General features: G+C 47.4%; 1 protein-coding gene across 1 annotated transcript; it reads right to left on the reverse strand.

Moving 5' to 3' along the window:
• Positions 1–13,172: 13,172 nt before the first annotated feature.
• LOC120991985 (gastrula zinc finger protein XlCGF17.1-like) lies at positions 13,173–16,313 on the reverse strand. Its single transcript, XM_040420747.1, has 2 exons — positions 16,264–16,313; positions 13,173–14,564 (listed from the first exon to the last, which is right to left on the reverse strand). Exons 1-2 carry the CDS (start codon positions 16,295–16,297, stop codon positions 13,483–13,485), a joined length of 1,116 nt encoding a protein of 371 aa, XP_040276681.1. The 5' UTR covers positions 16,298–16,313; the 3' UTR covers positions 13,173–13,482.
• Positions 16,314–19,282: the final 2,969 nt, after the last annotated feature.

Genomic DNA, 19,282 nt, shown 5'->3' on the forward strand with positions numbered 1-19,282 from the left:
CGGTGAATGCCTAATGTTTGGGGCCTGTACTTCACGGGCCTGCAGTAAAATTGATATCCAATGACCGTCTAATATATCTCCAGCCACATAATCACTTGATCTTTTCTGTACGGTGAATGCATAATTTTTGGGGCCTGTAATCTAACTGGCCAAAAGTTAAATTGTTATACGGTGACCGCCTAATGTACCTCCAGCCACATAATGACTTGATCTTTTCTGTACGGTAAATGCATAATTTTTGGGGCCTGTAATCTATCTGGCCAACAGTAAAATTGTTATACGGTGACCGCCTAATGTACCTCCAGCCACATAATCACTTGATCTTTTCTGTACGATTAATGCTTAATTATTGGGGCCTGTAATCTAACTGGCCAACAGTAAAATTGTTATATGGTGACCACCTAATGTACCTCCAGACACATAATGACTTGATCTCTTCTGTACGTTGAATGCATAATTTGTTGGGGCCTGTAATGTAACTTGCCAACGGTAAATTTTTTTATACGGTGACCGCCTAATGTACCTCCAGCCACATAATCACTTGTACTTTTCTGTACGGTGAATGCCTAATGTTTGGGGCCTGTACTCCACTCGGCTGCAGTAAAATTGTTATCCAATGACTGTCTAATATACCTCCAGCCACATAATCAATTTATGTTTTCTGTCCGGTGAATGCCTAATGTTTGGGACCTGTAATATAACTGGGCTGCAGTAAAATTGTTATTCAGTGACTGCATAATGTACCTCGAGCCATATAATCACAATTTATTTTATGTCAGGTGAATGACTAATTTTTAGGGCCCTTACTCCTGTGGCCAAAAATAACATTTTTCTAGGCTCCAGCAGGGCACATTTTTGAGAATTTACCTTTAAGACGCATAAAAATTGAATTTTTGTCATTGATCCCCCTCTAGTATGTCACTGTCCATGTTGTGGGACTATTTGTGCACTTCTAGTAAGTATTTGGTGGCTGCAAATATGACCTGAAGGTTTTTCAGGTTCGCCTGCCATTAAAGCGAATGGGGCCCGCCGCAAACTTGTTTCCGCGAACATTTGATTGCGTTCAAGAATCGTCCCGGCCGATGTTCGTCCATCACTATACCTGTTTCCACAAAATACTGATTGAGGGCTGTGATATACCTACTTCCACAAAATACTGATTAAGGGGTTCGATTTATCTATTTCCACCAAATATTAATTGAGGCCTGCGATATACCTGCTTCCACAAAATACTGATTAAGGGGTTCGATATACCTGTTTCCACCAAATATTCATTGAGGGGTGTGATATACCTGCTTCCACAAAATACTGATTAAGGGGATTGATATACCTGCTTCCACATAATATTGATTGAGGCCTGCGATACATGCTTCTAAAAAATACCGATTATGGGGTTCAATATACCTGTTTCCACCAAATATTGATTGAGGCCTGCGTTATATCTGCTTCAACAAATACTACTCTTCTCTAGGGACTTAGGCACAGGGTAATTTTGAAAATCACAGGCAGAGGAAGAGACAGGCCGTTTTGCATGGATGGTAGGGGTCGAACAGGTGCACCAGGCCGGAGCCTAAGTGGGAAGTTGGAGAAGGCACGTGCGATTACTTCAAAGGGTGCACCAGAGTTGGTTGAATGGTTCACTCACCCTTCCGCTTCTGCACCCGCCTCATCCTCTGAATCTGCACCCTCCTCACTCTCTGCTGTGTGCACCCCCAAAGACTCCACCACCACCATAGCCCCTCCACTCGAGTCAGAGGAATTATTTTCCCATCCATTCCCAGACCTTACCAATGCGCAGCCATTTTTGACATCGGATGAGGAAGAGGAGGGGAGTTCAGAGAAAGAGACGGAGCAGCAGAAGGGAGGAGGAGGAGGAGAAGCAGGCAGAGCTCGCAGGGCACAGGAGGCAAAAGCAAATGTATCTGGAGCAAGCCATCCACCATGCACGGTCACTTCTGGCGCTCCCAGCACGTCGCCACATGGCTCCGCAGTGTGAGCTTTTTTTAACGTGTCAGCTGCTGACAATAGTGTTGCCATCTGCAGCCTGTGCTGTCAACGCAAGTCGCGGTAAGCCCAAAACTCACCTAGGGACGACCGCCTTAAGAAGGCACCTAACCTCCCATCACTGAGCCCAATGGGAGCAACGCCGTCAGAACATACAAAGCCACACTCCCGACACTCCACGTCTTGCTTCTTCTCCTACTGTCAGGGATGGTGTTGCAGAAAGCTGGAACTTATAAATAAACATCCGACTGGCTTGATCCCAAACTAAGGAGCATATGGGTGAGCCCTATAAAACCCCTAGAGCTCTCCCTGACTGCTATGCCCATGCAAAGATCTTTATGGTAGACGGTTGCATGTCCACGTACCTTATACTATCTGACACCTGAAAACCCTATAATAGTGAGGGCACACGACCACCGGCTCCCTGCACTTAATACGGACGGAGTCAGGGTCACCTACAATCAAGCCAACAAGTAAACACAAATAAAGGAAACAGACTTATCTGAGGAATCAGGAGAAGTAGCATTCAGCAGTGAACAACTCATCCAGGAAGAAGTATAAACCGCAAAGTGAGGCAGTATGGGAGGGAATATAAAGGGAGACAATCAGTGCAAATAGATGACAGCTTGTAGAAGGAAAGGAGATGACAAAGTGAAACCAAAACAAAGAACTTCATGCAAGAGGTAGCGAAGAACGTCTAACAGACCTTCTCACAGAGCTGGCGGTGACACCTACTCCTCTCTCCTCCCATTTGTCCTCCACTCCATCTTTCACCGTGCCGTCGTCATGTTCATCTGGCAGAAGGCAGGATTCCATGGCCCAAATGTTTTATCGTAAAAAGTTGATGATGCCATGCATGGTCACATGTGGAGCTCCCAGGATGCTTTTTTTAACGTGTCAGCTGCTGACAATAGTGTTGCCATCTGTAGCCTGTGCTGTCAATGCATAAGTCGCGGTAATCCCAACACTCACCTAGGGACGACCGCCTTAAGAAGGCACCTGGCTTCCCATCACCGAGCCCAGTGGGAGCCCACAAAGCCACACTCCTGGTGCTCCATGTCCTGCCTCTTCTTCTCTCTCCTCCCATTTGATCTCCACTCCAACTTCCACTGTTCCATCATCGTATTCATATGTCAAAAGGCAGGCTTCCGTAGCCCAAATGTTCAAATGTAAAAAGTTGATGACGCCAGATAACCCTCTTGCCCAATGGCTGACCGCTGGCTTGTCGGAACTGCTAGCCCGCCAACTACTGGCATATAAACTGGTGGACTCGGAGGCCTTTAGAAAATTTGTGTCCATTGGCACACCGCAATGTAAGGTCCCCAGAAGGAAATATTTTTCCCAGAAGGGCATCCCAGAGCTATATGGCCACGTTCAGCGGCAAGTGAATATATCTCTGGCACACAGTGTCAGTGCAAAGATACATCTGACTACAGACACGTGTTCTAGAAAATACAGGCAGGGAAGGTACATAACTTTTACTGCCCACTGGGTGAACTTTCTGACGGCCATCAAGCATGTAACCCGAGGCTCCAGTGTGGATTTGGTGTTACCGCCAAGGATTGCATGCAGGCCTGCCTCTTCTTCTCCTCCTCCTACTCCATCCTCTGTATCCTCCTCGGCTGACTCCTCCTTTTGCACAGCTACCGCCTCTTTCCGCTGCACCCCCCAAGCTTCCCAGAACCTATTCGATGTGCCAGGTGAGATGTTGCCATGCTGTGCTGCGGCTGTTGTGCCAGGAAGCCAAGAGCCACACCGGTCCTGCACTGCTGTCAGCTCTGCGGTCACAGGCCGATCAGTGGCTAACCCCGCTCAATTTGACAGATGGTAAAGTGGTGTGCGACAACGGTGCCAATCTTCTGAGTGCGCTGAGACAGGGCAAAATGACACACATGCCGTTGAGGAGCAGGAGCTGGAAGATGAAGAAGTCGCAATGGTGAATTAATTCCCAGGGGGGCTACACCATCTGAGACAAGTCAGCAGGAGTCTGAAGAGGAGTCAGAGGAGGATGGTGGCTAAGGGGAGGAGGAGGAGGAGCAAGAAGAGCAAGCTTTGAGGGGGACTTTAAACTTTTCAGGGATCGTGGGCGCTCCACCACTTCCAATTTAGTGCAAATGGGGGCCTTTATGCTCCAGTTTTGAAGAGGGACCCAGTATAAAAAGCATAAAGGGCAAGGACCAGTACTGGGTGGCAACATACTTAGACCCCGGTACAAACACAAAATGGCGGACATGTTACCAGCATCACAGAAGGCTGTCAGAATGCAGCATTTTCAGGCCTTGCTGCGAGAGATTCTGCATTCTGCTGTTGCGGGCGCTGGCAGAGGAGTTTCCACCAACAGCAAAACAGGTGCGGGTACTAATCCGAACGCGCCTGCAAGGAGAGGGCGGTTTGAAGATGTGTTGGTCACTTTGGATATGAGATCATTCTTGTATCCAACCCATCGACAGCCGTCCTCCGCATCCAGCCTCAGGGAACGCCTAGACTGACAAGTGTCCGACTACATCGGGTTAACTGCCGATGTGGACGCTCTGAGAAGCAAGGAACCCCTTGACTACTGGGTGTGCAGGCTTGACCTGTGGCCAGAGCTTGCACAATATGCCATGGAACTCTTGGCTTGCCCTTCGTCGAGTGTCCTGTCCGAAAGGACGTTCAGCCCAGCAGGGGGGATTGTGACTGATAAGCGCAATTGCTTAGCTCATAACAGTGTGGACTACCTCACATTTCTAAAAATGAATGAGGCATGGATCTCGGAAGAATTCAAGGCCTGTGACGACCACGTGTAATTGAATTTCCTCATGCCAGCCCACACATATCCACCACCACCCAGAACAAAGAATGGTCCTTTTCTTATATATATACAGCGGCATAAAAGGCCTTTTCGGTTAGATGAATGCCTAATTTTCAGGGCCTGTACTCCAGTGGCCTGCAGTCAAAATTTTATCCAGTGACCATCTAATATACCTCCAGCCACATAATCACTTGTTCTTTTCTGTCCAGTGAATGCCTAAATTCTGGGGACTGTACTCACATGGCCTTAAAGAAAAATTTTCTAGGCTCCAGCAGGGCACATTTTTGAGAGTTTCCCTTTAAAATGCATAAAAATGACCCCTCATTAAAATACATATTTTTTGTGAGAATGTTTGCAAATGATCCCCCTCTGGTATGTCACTGTCCATGTTGTGGGACTATTTGTGCACTTCTAGTAAGTATTTGGTGGCTGCAAATATGACCTGAAGGTTTTTCAGGTTCACCTGCCATTAAAGTCAATGGGGCCCGCCTCGAACGCGCGGTTCGCAAAGATTTGATCACGAATGCGCGTTCGCGTATCTTCCCGGCCGATGTTCGTCCATCACTACTGGTCGATAGTTCCAATTATTGTACAAGGAGATTTCATGGCAACGATCAATATAAAAAATGCTTATCTTCATGATCCTATCTTAATCTCCACACTTGACATTTTTAACAATTGCCATTCAACTTCAGAATTTCCTCAGCTCTTACACATTCACAAAGTTGATCTTGGCTGTGGCTGCGGCTCTAAGTATTTGTGAAATTTTGTCCTTTATTTGGACGACTTCAGAGGAGCTACATTATGTGAAATATACACTTAACCTTTTTCAGCAGTTAGGACTAAGTGTCAATTGAAAAAAAATCAGACACCCAACTAGGCACCTCCTAATATTTTCTGGAGTTTGTTCTGGATTCTAGTAAGATGATCGGATCACTATCTCTGGTGAGTCAAGCAAGAATAAGAGCTGCATCAACATTCCTTTCAAGGCCCTGAAGGGTATTTATCAGTACTCTCATGAAGGTTTAATGTCAGCAGCATCTGAAGCAGTCCTTTGCGCTCTCTGGCACTTAAGACCTCTACAGAGAGAGGTGTTGTACCATTGGAATTGCACTGAGAATGGCCTGGACAAAATGTACTCCCTGTCACAGAAAACCCATTGATCCTCGAGGTGGCATCGTCACCAAATAGACAGGGATTCCATGATCTAGTTTTGCTGGTGCCTGTTGACAACTGATGTAACCCTCCTGGGTTCGGGTGCTACCTAGATGATGTCTCAGTGAGGGGCACCTAGAGTCATCTGGAGCAGACATTACCCTCAAACCAAAGACAGCTTAGGGCAAATTGTCTGTCTCTGCCGCATTTTTATCCACTGATCAGAGGGAAAGCAGTAAGGATAAATTACATGACTTAGAGGAAGTGGGGTTAATTCTCAAGTAGGCAGAGGCCCTTTCTCTTTCTCTTCTCTTTTATCTCTCAATATGGCGGCAGACCACCTGAGTCTGGTTACTCACTTCACAGGGAGTGGTCATTGAATAGAGATATCTTTCATTAGATAACTCAAGAGAAGGGATGTGCCAGAAGTAGACCTGATGGCTATGAGACTATCAGAAAGACAATCCCTTGGTGGTGGACATTCTGTCCATACCATGAAGGTTCAGGCTGGTCTCCAGTTTTCATGATACAATACTGATCATATTAATAAAAAAATGAGCAGACCACTGGAATAGGTATCATATTGTTTTGGCCAAGGAAGGCATGGTTTTCCCAATTCTTTTAGATGAGTCGAAGGCTTTGGAGGCTTCCCCTGCTGCACAAGCTGGTGTCTCAGGGCAAGCAGCTCTGCTCATACTGAACAGATAAAATCTAACAGCATAGAGCTGCAATGGCTAATCGTTAATTTCTAACGATAATTTGTTTTCCCTTAGTCCTAACAGCAGCACAGATGGGGTTAACTGCCCCTGTGGACTGGTAGGACCGGCAGAATTTTAATGAGCCCAAGAACCAATAAACGATCTTCAGCTCCCTGAAAGGGAGGAGATCACCCCCCAGCCCACCGTGTTTTTAACAAGCATAATGTATTTAGGGTGGGATATTTGTGTGCTGCTGTTAGAACTAAGGGAAAACAAATTATCGTTAGAAATTAACGATTCCCTTACGTCCTCAACAGCAGCACAGATGGGGAGATAGCAAGAAGAATTCCCTAGGGAGGGTCCTCATGCCTGGCAGAACTAAGAACAGTCTGCCCAAAAGCCGAAAACTCTGCCATCCTAGCATCTATCCTATAATGGGAGAGAGATGAAGGTTGACTCAGAGCTCCAGGAGGCCGCCTTACAGATCAACTCTAAGGGGAGGAGTCTTCTCTCCGCAACCGAGGTGGAGACCGCCCTAGTAGAATGGGCTCTCACAAACTCAGGAGGATCTAAGGATTGGGAGACGAAAGCTTCCATAATGGCCTCCTTGATCCAGCGACTAATGGTGGCTTTAGACGCTTTACGGCCTTTAGACTTACCGGCAAACAGGATAAGAAGATTCTCATCTATCCTGAACTCACTAGATCTATCCACATAGATCTGGAGGCATCTTGAAATATCCAGCGGGTCTCTAGCTGGAGTATCAGAGGAGGAGGCTGTAAACAAAACTGGTAAAGATATTACCTGATTGATGTTCTGGAAAGTAGGCACCTTAGGCCTGAAGTAAGGTAAAAACTTCAGGAGTACTCTATCCTGTAGAAAAATAATGTACGGGTGAATTGCGGAGAAAGCCTGCAATTCAGAAACTCTTTTGGCTGAAGCTATAGCCAGAAGAAAGACCATCTTTAAAGTCAAAAATTTAAAATTTACCTCCTCCAAGGGCTCGAAGGGGGGAGATGCTAGCCCCCTGAGCACTACTGAAAGATCCCACTGGGGGATAGGTTTCAGTATAGTAGGCTTTAGTCTTTCAGCTCCCTTCAGGAAGCGTTTGATGAGTGGGTCCCGAGAATGTGGCCTGTTGAGACAGGCTGAGATGGCATAAACCTGTACCTTCAAGGTAGCTGGAGATAGGCCTCTATCTAATCCATCCTGAAGAAATTGAAGTATCGCAGGAAGGGGCGGATCTGCAGACGCCACCTGTCTGGAATCACACCATGCCTCGAAGATTCTCATGATCCTGGAGTAGGCCTTCTTTGTAGACTCTGCTCGGGAATGCAACAAAGTTCTCAGGACCGACTCGGAAAGCCCTTCTATGTTGGGAAGGGACTGATCAACCTCCAGGCTGTCAGGTTGAACCTGTGCAGATCTAGGCAGAGGTGAGTGTCCCACGACACCAGGGTCTGCTCCGGGGGGAGTCTCCAGTATTGTCCCCGACTCATCTGAATGAGCTGGGTAAACCAGGATCTTCTGGGCCAAAACGGTATGATGGCTATTACCGAGGCCTGATCCTGACGGATTTTCATCAATACCCTCGGTATCATGGAAAAGGGAGGGAAGATGTAAGCTAGCCTGAACCTCCACGGTATTGACAGAGCATCTATCGCCAGGGGGTTGTCTGTAGAGGGAACAGAACCTCATCACCTTGGCGTTGAACCTGGTTGCCATGAGATCCACTTCTGGCATACCCCATCTGTGAACTAGCTGCCTGAAGATCTCCGGATGCAGAGACCACTCCATGGTCGGTAATCCTCGACTTAAGCGGTCCGCTATCATATTGAGGGAGCCTCGAATATGAACGGCAGATAGATGGGAAAGGTTCAGCTCTGCCCACCGAAGAATTACCCCGATCTCTGACAGAAGGGGCAATGATCTTGTGCCTCCCTGTTTGTTTATATAGAGAACTGCAGTCATATTGTCTGACTGGACTTTCACTGCTTTGCCCCGGATCTGAGGCGCAAAGTGAAGGAGGGCTAGCCGGATAGCTCGCATCTCGCGAAGATTGGAGGAAAGATGCCGCTCCAGAGGAGACCAAGATCCCTGAATTGGGGATCCGTCCAGGTGAGCTCCCCAGCCTACAAGGGACGCGTCTGTAGTCAATATGACCCAAGCTGGTTGGGTCATAGACTTCCCTGCTGGTAGCTGAAACCACCATCTGAGGGAATTTCGGGTTTGACCGGACAGGGAGCACAGGGAATCTAGCCCCGCAGGGCTGCCGTTCCATAGGTGTAAGACCTCCAACTGAAGAGGACGGAGGTGCCATAGCGCCCAAGGGACCGCATCCGCAGCCGCTGACATGAGCCCCAGCATCTTCATGAGAGTCCGGATAGAGACTCGACGAGGGACATAAAGGACCTTTGCCAGGTCCTGAATCCACGCTCTCCTTTCTGGAGTCAACCGGAGGGACATCTCCACAGAGTCGACCATGAATCCTAAGTAATGGATTGAAGTCGATGGGCTCACATTCGACTTCTGCCAGTTGATAATCCAGCCTAGGCGGAAGAGAAAAGAGATTGCGACCTGAAGATGGTGGGTAAGAATCGGAACTGAAGAGGCTATGAAAAGCCAATTGTCCAGATAAGGAATAATAGTCAGTCCTTGGAGTCTCAAAGCTGCCACCACCGAAACCACCACCTTGGTGAAGATAAGGGGGGCAGAAGAGATTCCGAAGGGAAGCACGGCGAACTGAAAGTGCCTGCAAACCCCTGAAATCTGGACCGCGATCCTGAGGAGTTTCCGGGAAGCGGAATGGATCGGAATGTGAAGGTACGCATCCTTGAGGTCCAGAGTAGCCATGACGTCCCCAGGATTGAGGATATGGCTGACTGACCTTGTTTTCCTTATAAATCGATTGAGGAATCTCAAATCGATGATCATCCGGAGATCTCCTGTCTTCTTGGGAACCAGGAACACTGGTGAATAAATCCCTAGGCCCCTCTCCCCTGCCGGTACCTCCTCTAGGGCTCCCTTGGAAATATAGTTCTGAATGTAAGATTCTAGGACCACCTGTTTGGCAGACCCGAAGTTTCGTGTGGCGATGAATCTCTCTGGGGGGAGAGAGATAAGATCTACCCGGTACCCGGCGGAAAACTATGTCCTGGACCCAGGGGTCTGCAATGAACCGGCTCCAAGAGTCTTTGAAATGGGTAAGACGGCCCCCCACGGGAATCTGGGGGAGGGGTACGGGAAAATCTAGAGGAGACACTGCAGGGGCAGCAGGGCTTATCCAAGAGCCTCGAGGAGGCCCATAGTCAGGAGGGTTTTGCCTCCCTGGTGGGTTTGCGGGGGCGTCTCGGATATTTACGAGACGGCCCCGCCCCAATCTCTGCGCCTAGACTGCTGCCCAGGACGACCTCCGCCCTTCTTTTCCTGTCTGGGGCGTCCCCGAAAGGGCTGCTGGGGGAGGCTCTTCCCTTTTTTATCGGAGAGCCCCTCCATTATTTTGTCCAATTCGGACCCGAATAACCTATCTGGTTCGAAGGGGAGCCCACAAAGGTTAAACTTGGATGCGTTATCCGCGATCCACGGTTTCAGCCAGAGTGGTCTGCGGGCAGCTGAAACTAGGGCCATAGTTTTGGCGGCCAGCTTCAGCTGCATCTGGGAGGAATCAACTAAAAAGTCCATAGCCAGGTTGGCTGACTTGAAGGCTGCCAGGATGTCGTCTCTTGATAGGCTCTGGTCCACATCCGTCTGGATTTGATTAAGCCTAGAGCGTAGATAGGTGGCTACCTCAGTGGCCGCAATGGAAGTAGATGCGGAGGCAGCGGCCGCCGCGTAACCCCTCCTAAGGGTGCACTCTGCCCTCCGGTCTAGAGGGTCCTGCAGGCTAGACCCATCGTCTGCAGGGACTAGAGTGCGCCGGGACAACTTGGCTATAGCCATGTCCACCTTGGGAACGGAACCCCACGATTCCACCAAGGGTTTGGCCATCGGGTACATGAGTCTGAATTTTCTGCAGGAATATCACAAAGCACAGGAGAGCTCTGGAGCTAACTTGTGAAAGCAACGCAACCAGAGCACTGACTGATGGGCTCTGGGCGCTTAAAAGGAGGAAGCCCCGCCCAATGGGCGGGTTCCTGAAACGAGATCAGCACCACTCCCTTTTTTTTTTTTTTCCTCTTGTAGAAAAACCAGAGCATATACTGGCTCTACCTATACGAAAATTGTCTCCCCAGACTAATCCTAAGTCCAGGATGTCCTTCTATGGAGCCAGTTTAAAAGAAAGGTGAATTTTATACATCACCGCAACGCTTCGGAAAACCGGAAGTGACGTAGCGCACCTAGGGCGCGTCACTTCCGGAAAATGGCGGCGCCCATAGCGCCGCACACATGCGGTAACGGAGGGACGGAGCACCGTCTACAGATGAGAGAGAAGAGGGGAGGGGCGCCCCCCTCCCCGACGGTACCCCAGACCGAAATCGCCATGATCAGGCCTAAAATAAAGGCACTGAGATCCATAGAAAGCGAGCTAAGCTTAAGGAGGGGAAAAGAACCCCTAAGCAATCTTCAGCTCCCAGAGAGGGAGCGACACGCCAGTCCACCTGTCCAGAGGACAGAAAAAAACACGGTGGGCTGGGGGGTGATCTCCTCCCTTTCAGGGAGCTGAAGATCGTTTATTGGTTCTTGGGCTCATTAAAATTCCGCCGGTCCTACCAGTCCACAGGGGCAGTTAACCCCATCTGTGCTGCTGTTGAGGACGTAAGGGAACCTCCAGCACTCCAGCTGTGGTAAAACAACGACTTCCAAGATGCACACTTGCTTGGCTGTTCTCAGAACATCATAGAAATGAATGGAGCATGCTGGGAGTCATAGTTTCACCACAGTTGGAGTGCCAGAGGTTAGCCATCACTGGGATAGAGGGAGCTTACCATGGCAGGCCTGGGAAGCTTTAGAAGCAATTTCACTGCAGGGTCTCCAATTGGAAGGAAGAGGGAGCTGCATCCCTCTGCCTTACCTCACATAGGCAGCAATCACTGTTGAAGGAGACATGTGAGTGTGCAGTGGACCACTCCCCCCGAGGTCCCCAACTGATGGAATGCGTTGCTCAGTCTCTGAGTTGTTTTAGTTTGTCGTGACACCAGTTGCATTTCAGCAATGAGAGCACAAGTCTCCCTTTTAGTGAGACTGGTGGTATCCAGGTGTAGGAATGCCAGAGTGGTGTAGTGTCCTACAATGTCCCTGTATGGTGTTATTTTAGCACTTGTCATGGTGCTCCTACCTGGATGCCTTGGAACCTCAGGCATTGTAGTTCAAAGGAAGTGGTAAAGGGGGTAGTTAACTTGGATGATGAAGAAGAAACTGAGTCCAGACCTTGTATGAAGTTCAAATGCAGCTTTACTTTCAATAAACGGTAATCCAAACAGTTTCTAGACTTTAGCTTGATTCCTAACAGATTTTAGCATTGACTGTGGCAGGCAACAACTCCTGCAACAAACTGCTGTATCTGAACTTTCTCAGCTCTGCTGGCAATATTAAATAAAAACTTTTCCTTTCCATCTGCTGGCCTAGGCAAGCCACACGTCCAACAGGGACGCGGGCCTGCTGCTTCCTTCTCCCAACAGGGAGATCCTCCAACTCCGTACAACCTGTCCCCAGGAGGGGGAAGTTGAAATTGACTCCTACTAACTAGAACCTCCCCTCCTTACAGGGAGAGAGAAAGGAAAGATAAGTTCCCTTCTCTGCTAAGTAGCTCTGACAAGTCTGCTGCCATCTGCTGCTGAACCAGGTTATTACATGAACATTAACAGTTTCATAGGAATACATATGCACAGTGTGAAGGACATGACATAAATGCATTAAGTTAACCATCAGAAACAGTAGTTGGGTTTAAAAGTGGTAATGGCCTCCTAACTCCGGGTCATTACAAGTAGTTAAGTGACAGGGCTCAGTGTGATTGCCGTTCCCCGTCATTGTAGCAAGGTGCCGGCTGTATTATACATCCAGCACCCGCCACAAAGGGATTGGGCTCATTGAGGATAGGTCATTAGTGATGAGCGGCAGGGGCAATATTCGAATTTGCGATATTTCGCGAATATTTATTAGAATATTTGTCATATATTCGTGAATTTGCAAATTTCGAGATTATATTCTTGACTGCGAAAATCGGCAATGTATTATTCATGTAATGCGCGCGAAATAAAGGCGTGTGTCACTTATACCAGCTTGAAAAATGTAGCATAACTTTCCTGAAACTAGAGAAAATGGTTGGCATGGGAGAACATTACAATAGCTTTATATGCAGATAGAGTGCTCCAATAAATTCACGCTTGCGAATTTTCGGCATATTTTTTCGCTGCGGAGGTTCTTTTTGTATAGTAAGGGGTAGGCACATTTTCTATTGGTTGCTAGGGATGTTGCCAAGCTGTGAGCCTTCTCATTGGCCCACAAGCTAGAAGAAGGGAGGGATGATCACCTGATTTGTACTATGTTAAAAAACAAATATTCGTCATTATGAATATATAGCACTATATTCTAAATATTCGTGAATTCGAAGTGCTGATATTCGCGATAAAAATTCACTTTTCGAATATTCGCACTCAACACTATAGGTCATCAATATATATTGCTGCACAACCATTTTAATCTCGTGTTGTCCATTACGTGAGGACACACTTGAGTCTTACGATGTGAGGCACTTGGTTTTATCAATTTGAGCTTCCATGTGCATCACATTAATAGTAAGTGCCTCATCAAGTACCTCTTCACATAATGGGCAACATGGGGTTATTGTGGGTATTTCTTAGTGTTATTTTATTTGTTATCGAATAACGTCATTCTTTAATTGGAATCAAAATCAAAGTCTAAATTCTGGAATTGTGATCGTATCCTTACTCTTCTGTGACTTCTCTCATGACTATCAAGATCAGATTTTTGCGTAAAACATTGCTCACATTCTTTACATGAATACGGTTTCTCTTCTGTATGAATTCTCTCATGCATAACAAGACTTGATTTCTGTATAAAACATTTCCCACATTCTGAACATGAATACGGCTTCTCTCCTGTGTGACGTAGCGCATGTTTAATGAGAGTTTGTTTAAGTTTAAAACTTTCCCCACATTCTGAACATGAATACCGCTTCTCTCCGTGACTTCTCTCATGTATAAAAAGATTAGATTTATATGGAAAACATTTCCCACATTCTGAACATGAATACGGCTTCTCTCCTGTGTGACGTCTCTGATGTGCAATAAGATTTGATTTATCATTAAAACATTTCCCACATTCTGAACATGAATATGGTTTCTCTCCTCTGTGACATCTCTGATGTACATTAAGACTTGATTTATGCGTAAAACATTTGCCACATTCTGAACATGAATACGGTTTCTCTCCTGTATGAATTCTCTTATGTTTAATAAGCCTTGAGATCTCACTAAAACATTTCCCACAGTCTGAACATGAATACGGCTTCTCTCCTGTGTGACGTAGCGCATGTTTAACAAGAGTTTGTCTAACTGTAAAACGCTTCCCACATTCTGAACATGAATATGGCTTCTCTCCTGTGTGACTTCTCTCATGTCGAACAAGCGCTGATTTATATGCAAAATATTTCCCACATTTTGGACATGAATACGGCTTCTCCCGTGTGCGAATTCTTCTGTCTGTAGAAAGACTTGATCTTTTTGTGATCTCTTGAAACCTTTCAGCCCCTTTCTGACCAGCACTTGTGGTAGCAATCTGTGATTGGTCAGAAGATTCCTCATGAACAGGGGGATTATATGACAGATCTGTACTGTGAAGTCCTGGATGTACATTAAGGTTTTCTCCTGAAGAGCACTGCATGATGTCTTCATCTTCTACTTTATAATTTAGTGACAACATGAAGTTTCCCTCAGAATTCTTATGGGAATTTTCTGCTAAAGATACAAAATTAATATTATTATTTTTTAAATCTAAATTACAGAGTCGACAAACTTATAACATCCCTATTAAAGGGGGATGTCTCATCTCACTCTTACTAAGTCCAGACCACCAGCCGGTCAGGAAACAGCAGAGTGCTCCAGCGCCCACTGTTTCAGGAGCTCCCATTGCAGCACACTGTACATGACAGGTCTTACCTTGTGATATAAGAGGCTGGTGCTCCTCCATTACATGTCACTGCACACACGTGTATACACTGCACCTGACGGGTCTTACCTTGTGATATAAGAGGCTGGTGCTCCTCCATTACATGTCACTGCACACACGTGTATACACTGCACCTGACGGGTCTTACCTTGTGATATAAGAGGCTGGTGCTCCTCCATTACATGTCACTGCACACACGTGTATACACTGCACCTGACGGGTCTTACCTTGTGATATAAGAGGCTGGTGCTCCTCCATTACATGTCACTGCACACACGTGTATACACTGCACATGACGGTCTTACCTTGTGATATAAGAGGCCTGGAGCTCCTCCATTACATGTCACTGCACACACGTGTATACACTGCACATGACGGCTCTTACCTTGTGATATAAGAGGCCGTGCTCCTCCATTACATGTCACTGCACACACGTGTATACACTGCACATGACGGGTCTTCCCTTGTGATATAAGAGGCTGGTGCTCCTCCATTACATGTCACTGCACACACGTGTATACACTGCACATGATGGCTCTTACCTTGTGATATAAAGGCCGGTGCTCCTCCATTACATGTCACTGCACACACGTGTATACACTGCACATGACGGGTCTTACCTTGTGATATAAGAGGCTGGAGCTCCTCCATTACATGTCACTGCACACACGTGTATACACTGCACATGACGGCTCTTACCTTGTGATATAAGAGGCTGGTGCTCCTCCATTACATGTCACTGCACACATGTGTATACACTGCACATGACGGCTCTTACCTTGTGATATAAGAGGCTGGTGCTCCTCCATTACATGTCACTGCACACACGTGTATACACTGTACATGACAGGTCTTACCTTGTGATATAAGAGGCTGGTGCTCCTCCATTACATGTCACTGCACACACGTGTATACACTGCACATGACGGCTCTTACCTTGTGATATAGGAGGCTGGTGCTCCTCCATTACATGTCACTGCACACACGTGTATACACTGCACATGACGGCTCTTACCCTGTGATATAGGAGGCTGGTGCTCCTCCATTACATGTCACTGCACACACGTGTATACACTGCACATGACGGCTCTTACCTTGTGATATAAGAGGCTGGTGCTCCTCCATTACATGTCACTGCACACACGTGTATACACTGCACATGACGGGTCTTACCTTGTGATATAGGAGGCTGGTGCTCCTCCATTACATGTCACTGCACACACGTGTATACACTGCACATGACGGCTCTTACCCTGTGATATAGTAGGCTGGTGCTCCTCCATTACATGTCACTGCACACACGTGTATACACTGCACATGACGGCTCTTACCTTGTGATATAAGAGGCTGGTGCTCCTCCATTACATGTCACTGCACACACGTGTATACACTGCACATGACAGCTCTTACCTTGTGATATAATAGGCTGGTGCTCCTCCATTACATGTCACTGCACACACGTGTATACACTGTACATGACGGTCTTACCTTGTGATATAAGAGGCTGGTGCTCCTCCATCATGGCCTCCTTGTACAGGTCCTTGTGTTCTTCTATATACTCCCACTCCTCCATGGAGAAATAGACAGTGACATCCTGACACCTTACAGGAACCTGACAACACAATGACACCGTCATCACCCAGACCCCTCCAGTGCTGTTACTGGAGAATTTCCCAGCATTCCCAGCAGTGTCACCTCTCCAGTCAGCAGCTCCATCATCTTGTGGGTGAGTTCTAGGATCTTCTGCTCATGTATCAGGGGGTGAGGGGAAGGCTCTGTGATGGGGGGAGGGGTCCTGCTCCGCCCTCCTGACTCCTGGAGATGGAGGATGGGAGTCACACAGTCCCCCGATGTCTTCTTCACTATTGTGTACTCCTGTGAATAGAGAGAGACACTTAGGGAATAAACCCTTCAGGGGCCATGTGCTCTCCTCCGGCCCTCTCCTCCTGGTACAACGTGCCTACTTACCTTCTCATGGCTCCTACAACATGACTATTGGTCACTGGTCACATGACACATCACTCACCATATTGGGGGCTGATCTTCAGGTTCTCCATCACTTGGAAGGTCTGGAGGCCGTTCTCCAGGACCCTGGACTCTTCTTATCACTTCCTTTGATGGATTATCCTCCCGAGGTCTGACTTGTTACAGAATACAATATAGAGGAGAGAAATCTAGAAAAGTTTACCTCTCCGCTCAGCAGGGAGATGATCTCCAAGGTGAGGTCTAATATTCTTCTGCTGATCTCCTTCCTGTCCATCCCTGGTGGCTCATTCAGGAGAAAGCTCGTATTGTTGTTTTTTTTAATGAAGCCTCCAAAAAAAGAGAAATAAGGGTTAATCAGTGAGTCCTATTTCCCCTATAATGAGGCTGAGACAAAGTACAACTCATCCCACAAAACTGAGACCCTCGTAAAGAAGCACTGATGGGAAAACTCTGAGCTCCATGTGTATCTAAGCTTCTGGCAGTGCAGTGTGTGGAGGCAGGAGACTCTGAGCTCCATGTGTATCTAAGCTCCAGGCAGTGCAGAGTGTGGAGGCAGGAGACTCTGAGCTCTGTGTGTATCTAAGCTCCTGGCAGTGCAGTGTGTGGAGGCAGGAGACTCTGAGCTCTGTGTGTATCTAAGCTCCTGGCAGTGCAGTGTGTGGAGGCAGGATACAAGTCCTGAGTATCTCGCCCCCCCCCGGTCCGATGCTGGTCGGCACACAGAACACTGCACACACGGAGGAGAATACACTTCTGTAAATCAGGCCTAAAACGGCCGTACACCTTCAATAATTGGTCAGATTAACCCTTCTTCTCCAGGAAGCTCTTCTCTCATACAAATACTGCGGCGTCAGCTCTTATGTCTTCTGGATGGGGGGGCAGTGAGCTGCTGTCAGACACTGCTAGTGGCGGCGAGGAGTGGGCATGCTGAATTAATCGTGCCCAGTGCCGAGGGTCTGCCAGTGGAAGTGATTCTGGGGGCCACCAATACTTACCAACGTCGTAGTTGGTAAATTTGGGGCATGTAAGCCCTGCCTCGAAAACGTCCCCAACCCAAGTGTGACGCCCACTTTTGGACGGGGCCTACATAACAGTCCCCTTGTGTAGTTACAAGTAGAAATAAGCAACAATAATGAATAACAATTACTAACTAAGGGAGGGATATTTGTGTGCCACTGTTAGGACTAAGGGAAAACAAATTATCGTTAGACATTAACGATTCCCTTACATCCTAACCAGTGGCACAGATGTGGATTAGCAAGTAGAAACCCCCAAGGGAGGGCCCTCATGCCTGGCGGAGGATAACACTGTCCGGCCAAATGAGGAATAGCTATCTATCCTAGAATCCACTCTATAGTGTGAGATAAAAGTAGAGTGAGAACTCCAGGAAGCCGATTTACAGATGACATCCAGTGGAATCGAAGTAGCCACCACTTGAGTAGAGTGGGCATTCACAAACTGAGGTGTCTCAGAACCCTGAGACACATAAGACTCCCGAATTGCCTCTTTAATCCATTGACTGATGGAGGGCTTAGAGGCTTTCCTACCCTTGTGGGTACCGGAAAAAAGGATAAGGAGATTTTCACCTTTCCTAAATACCTTGGACCGCTCCAGGTAAATCCTGAGACATCTCGAGACATCGAGGGTATGGAGCCCTGTTTCTTCTGAGGAGGGGAGTGGAGCCAAAACTTGAAGAGAAATTAGCTGGTTGATGTTGCTGAATGTAGGCACCTTTGGAATAAAGGTAGGCAAGAACTTGAGCAGCACCCGGTCTTGCAGGAACTTGGTGTACGGCTCAAAAGCAGAAAAAGCTTGGAGTTCCCCAACTCGCTTTGCAGAAGTGATAGCCAATAAAAAAGTAATTCTCCAGGCAAGAAGTTTGAACTCCACCTCCTTTAAAGGCTTAAAAGGGGGAGAATGATAACCCCCTGAGCACGACCGTTAAATCCCATACCGGGAAAGGTCTGATTACTGTAGGCTTTAACCTTGAAGCTCCCTTCAGGAACCTCTTGATAAGGGGTTCTTGAGAAGTGGACCTGTTGAGACAGACCGAGATAGCAGAAGTTTGCACTCTGAGGGTAGACGGTGACAACCCCTTGTCCAGACCGTCTTGCAGGAACTGTAGGATGGTAGGCATGGAAGCATCTGTGAATGACAGTTCACGACTGGAACACCAATTTGAAAAAATTCTTGAATAAGATCTGTTAGTAGTCTGAGATCTGGAGTGCTGTAGGGTTCTCAAGAAAGCCAATAGCCCTTCTATTCTTGGAAGGGACTGATCAACCTCCAGGCTGTTAGGTTGAACATTTGAGGAGGTCTGAGTGTCCCCCGACACCAGTACTCGCTCTGGGGGAAGCCTCCAAAATTGACCCCCAACTCATTTGAGTGAGTTGGGTAAACCAAGCTCTTTTCGGCCAGTATGGAATGATGGCGATGACTGATGCTTGGTCATGCCTGATTTTCATTAATACCCTCGGAATCAAGGAATTTGGAGGGAAGCCCGAACCTCCATGGGATTGAC

The sequence above is a fragment of the Bufo bufo genome, chromosome 2 (genome assembly GCF_905171765.1).
Source record: "Bufo bufo chromosome 2, aBufBuf1.1, whole genome shotgun sequence".
Lineage (NCBI taxonomy): Eukaryota > Metazoa > Chordata > Amphibia > Anura > Bufonidae > Bufo > Bufo bufo.

Excerpts from the sequence above, each read along its gene's own strand:
- LOC120991985 (XM_040420747.1), bottom strand. The coding sequence starts at position 16,297 with ATGATGGAGGAGCACCAGCCTCTTATATCACAAG. Across the intron at positions 14,565-16,263 it reads CCAGCCTCTTATATCACAAG|CAGAAAATTCCCATAAGAAT; the intron begins GTAAGACCGTCA and ends TTGTATCTTTAG.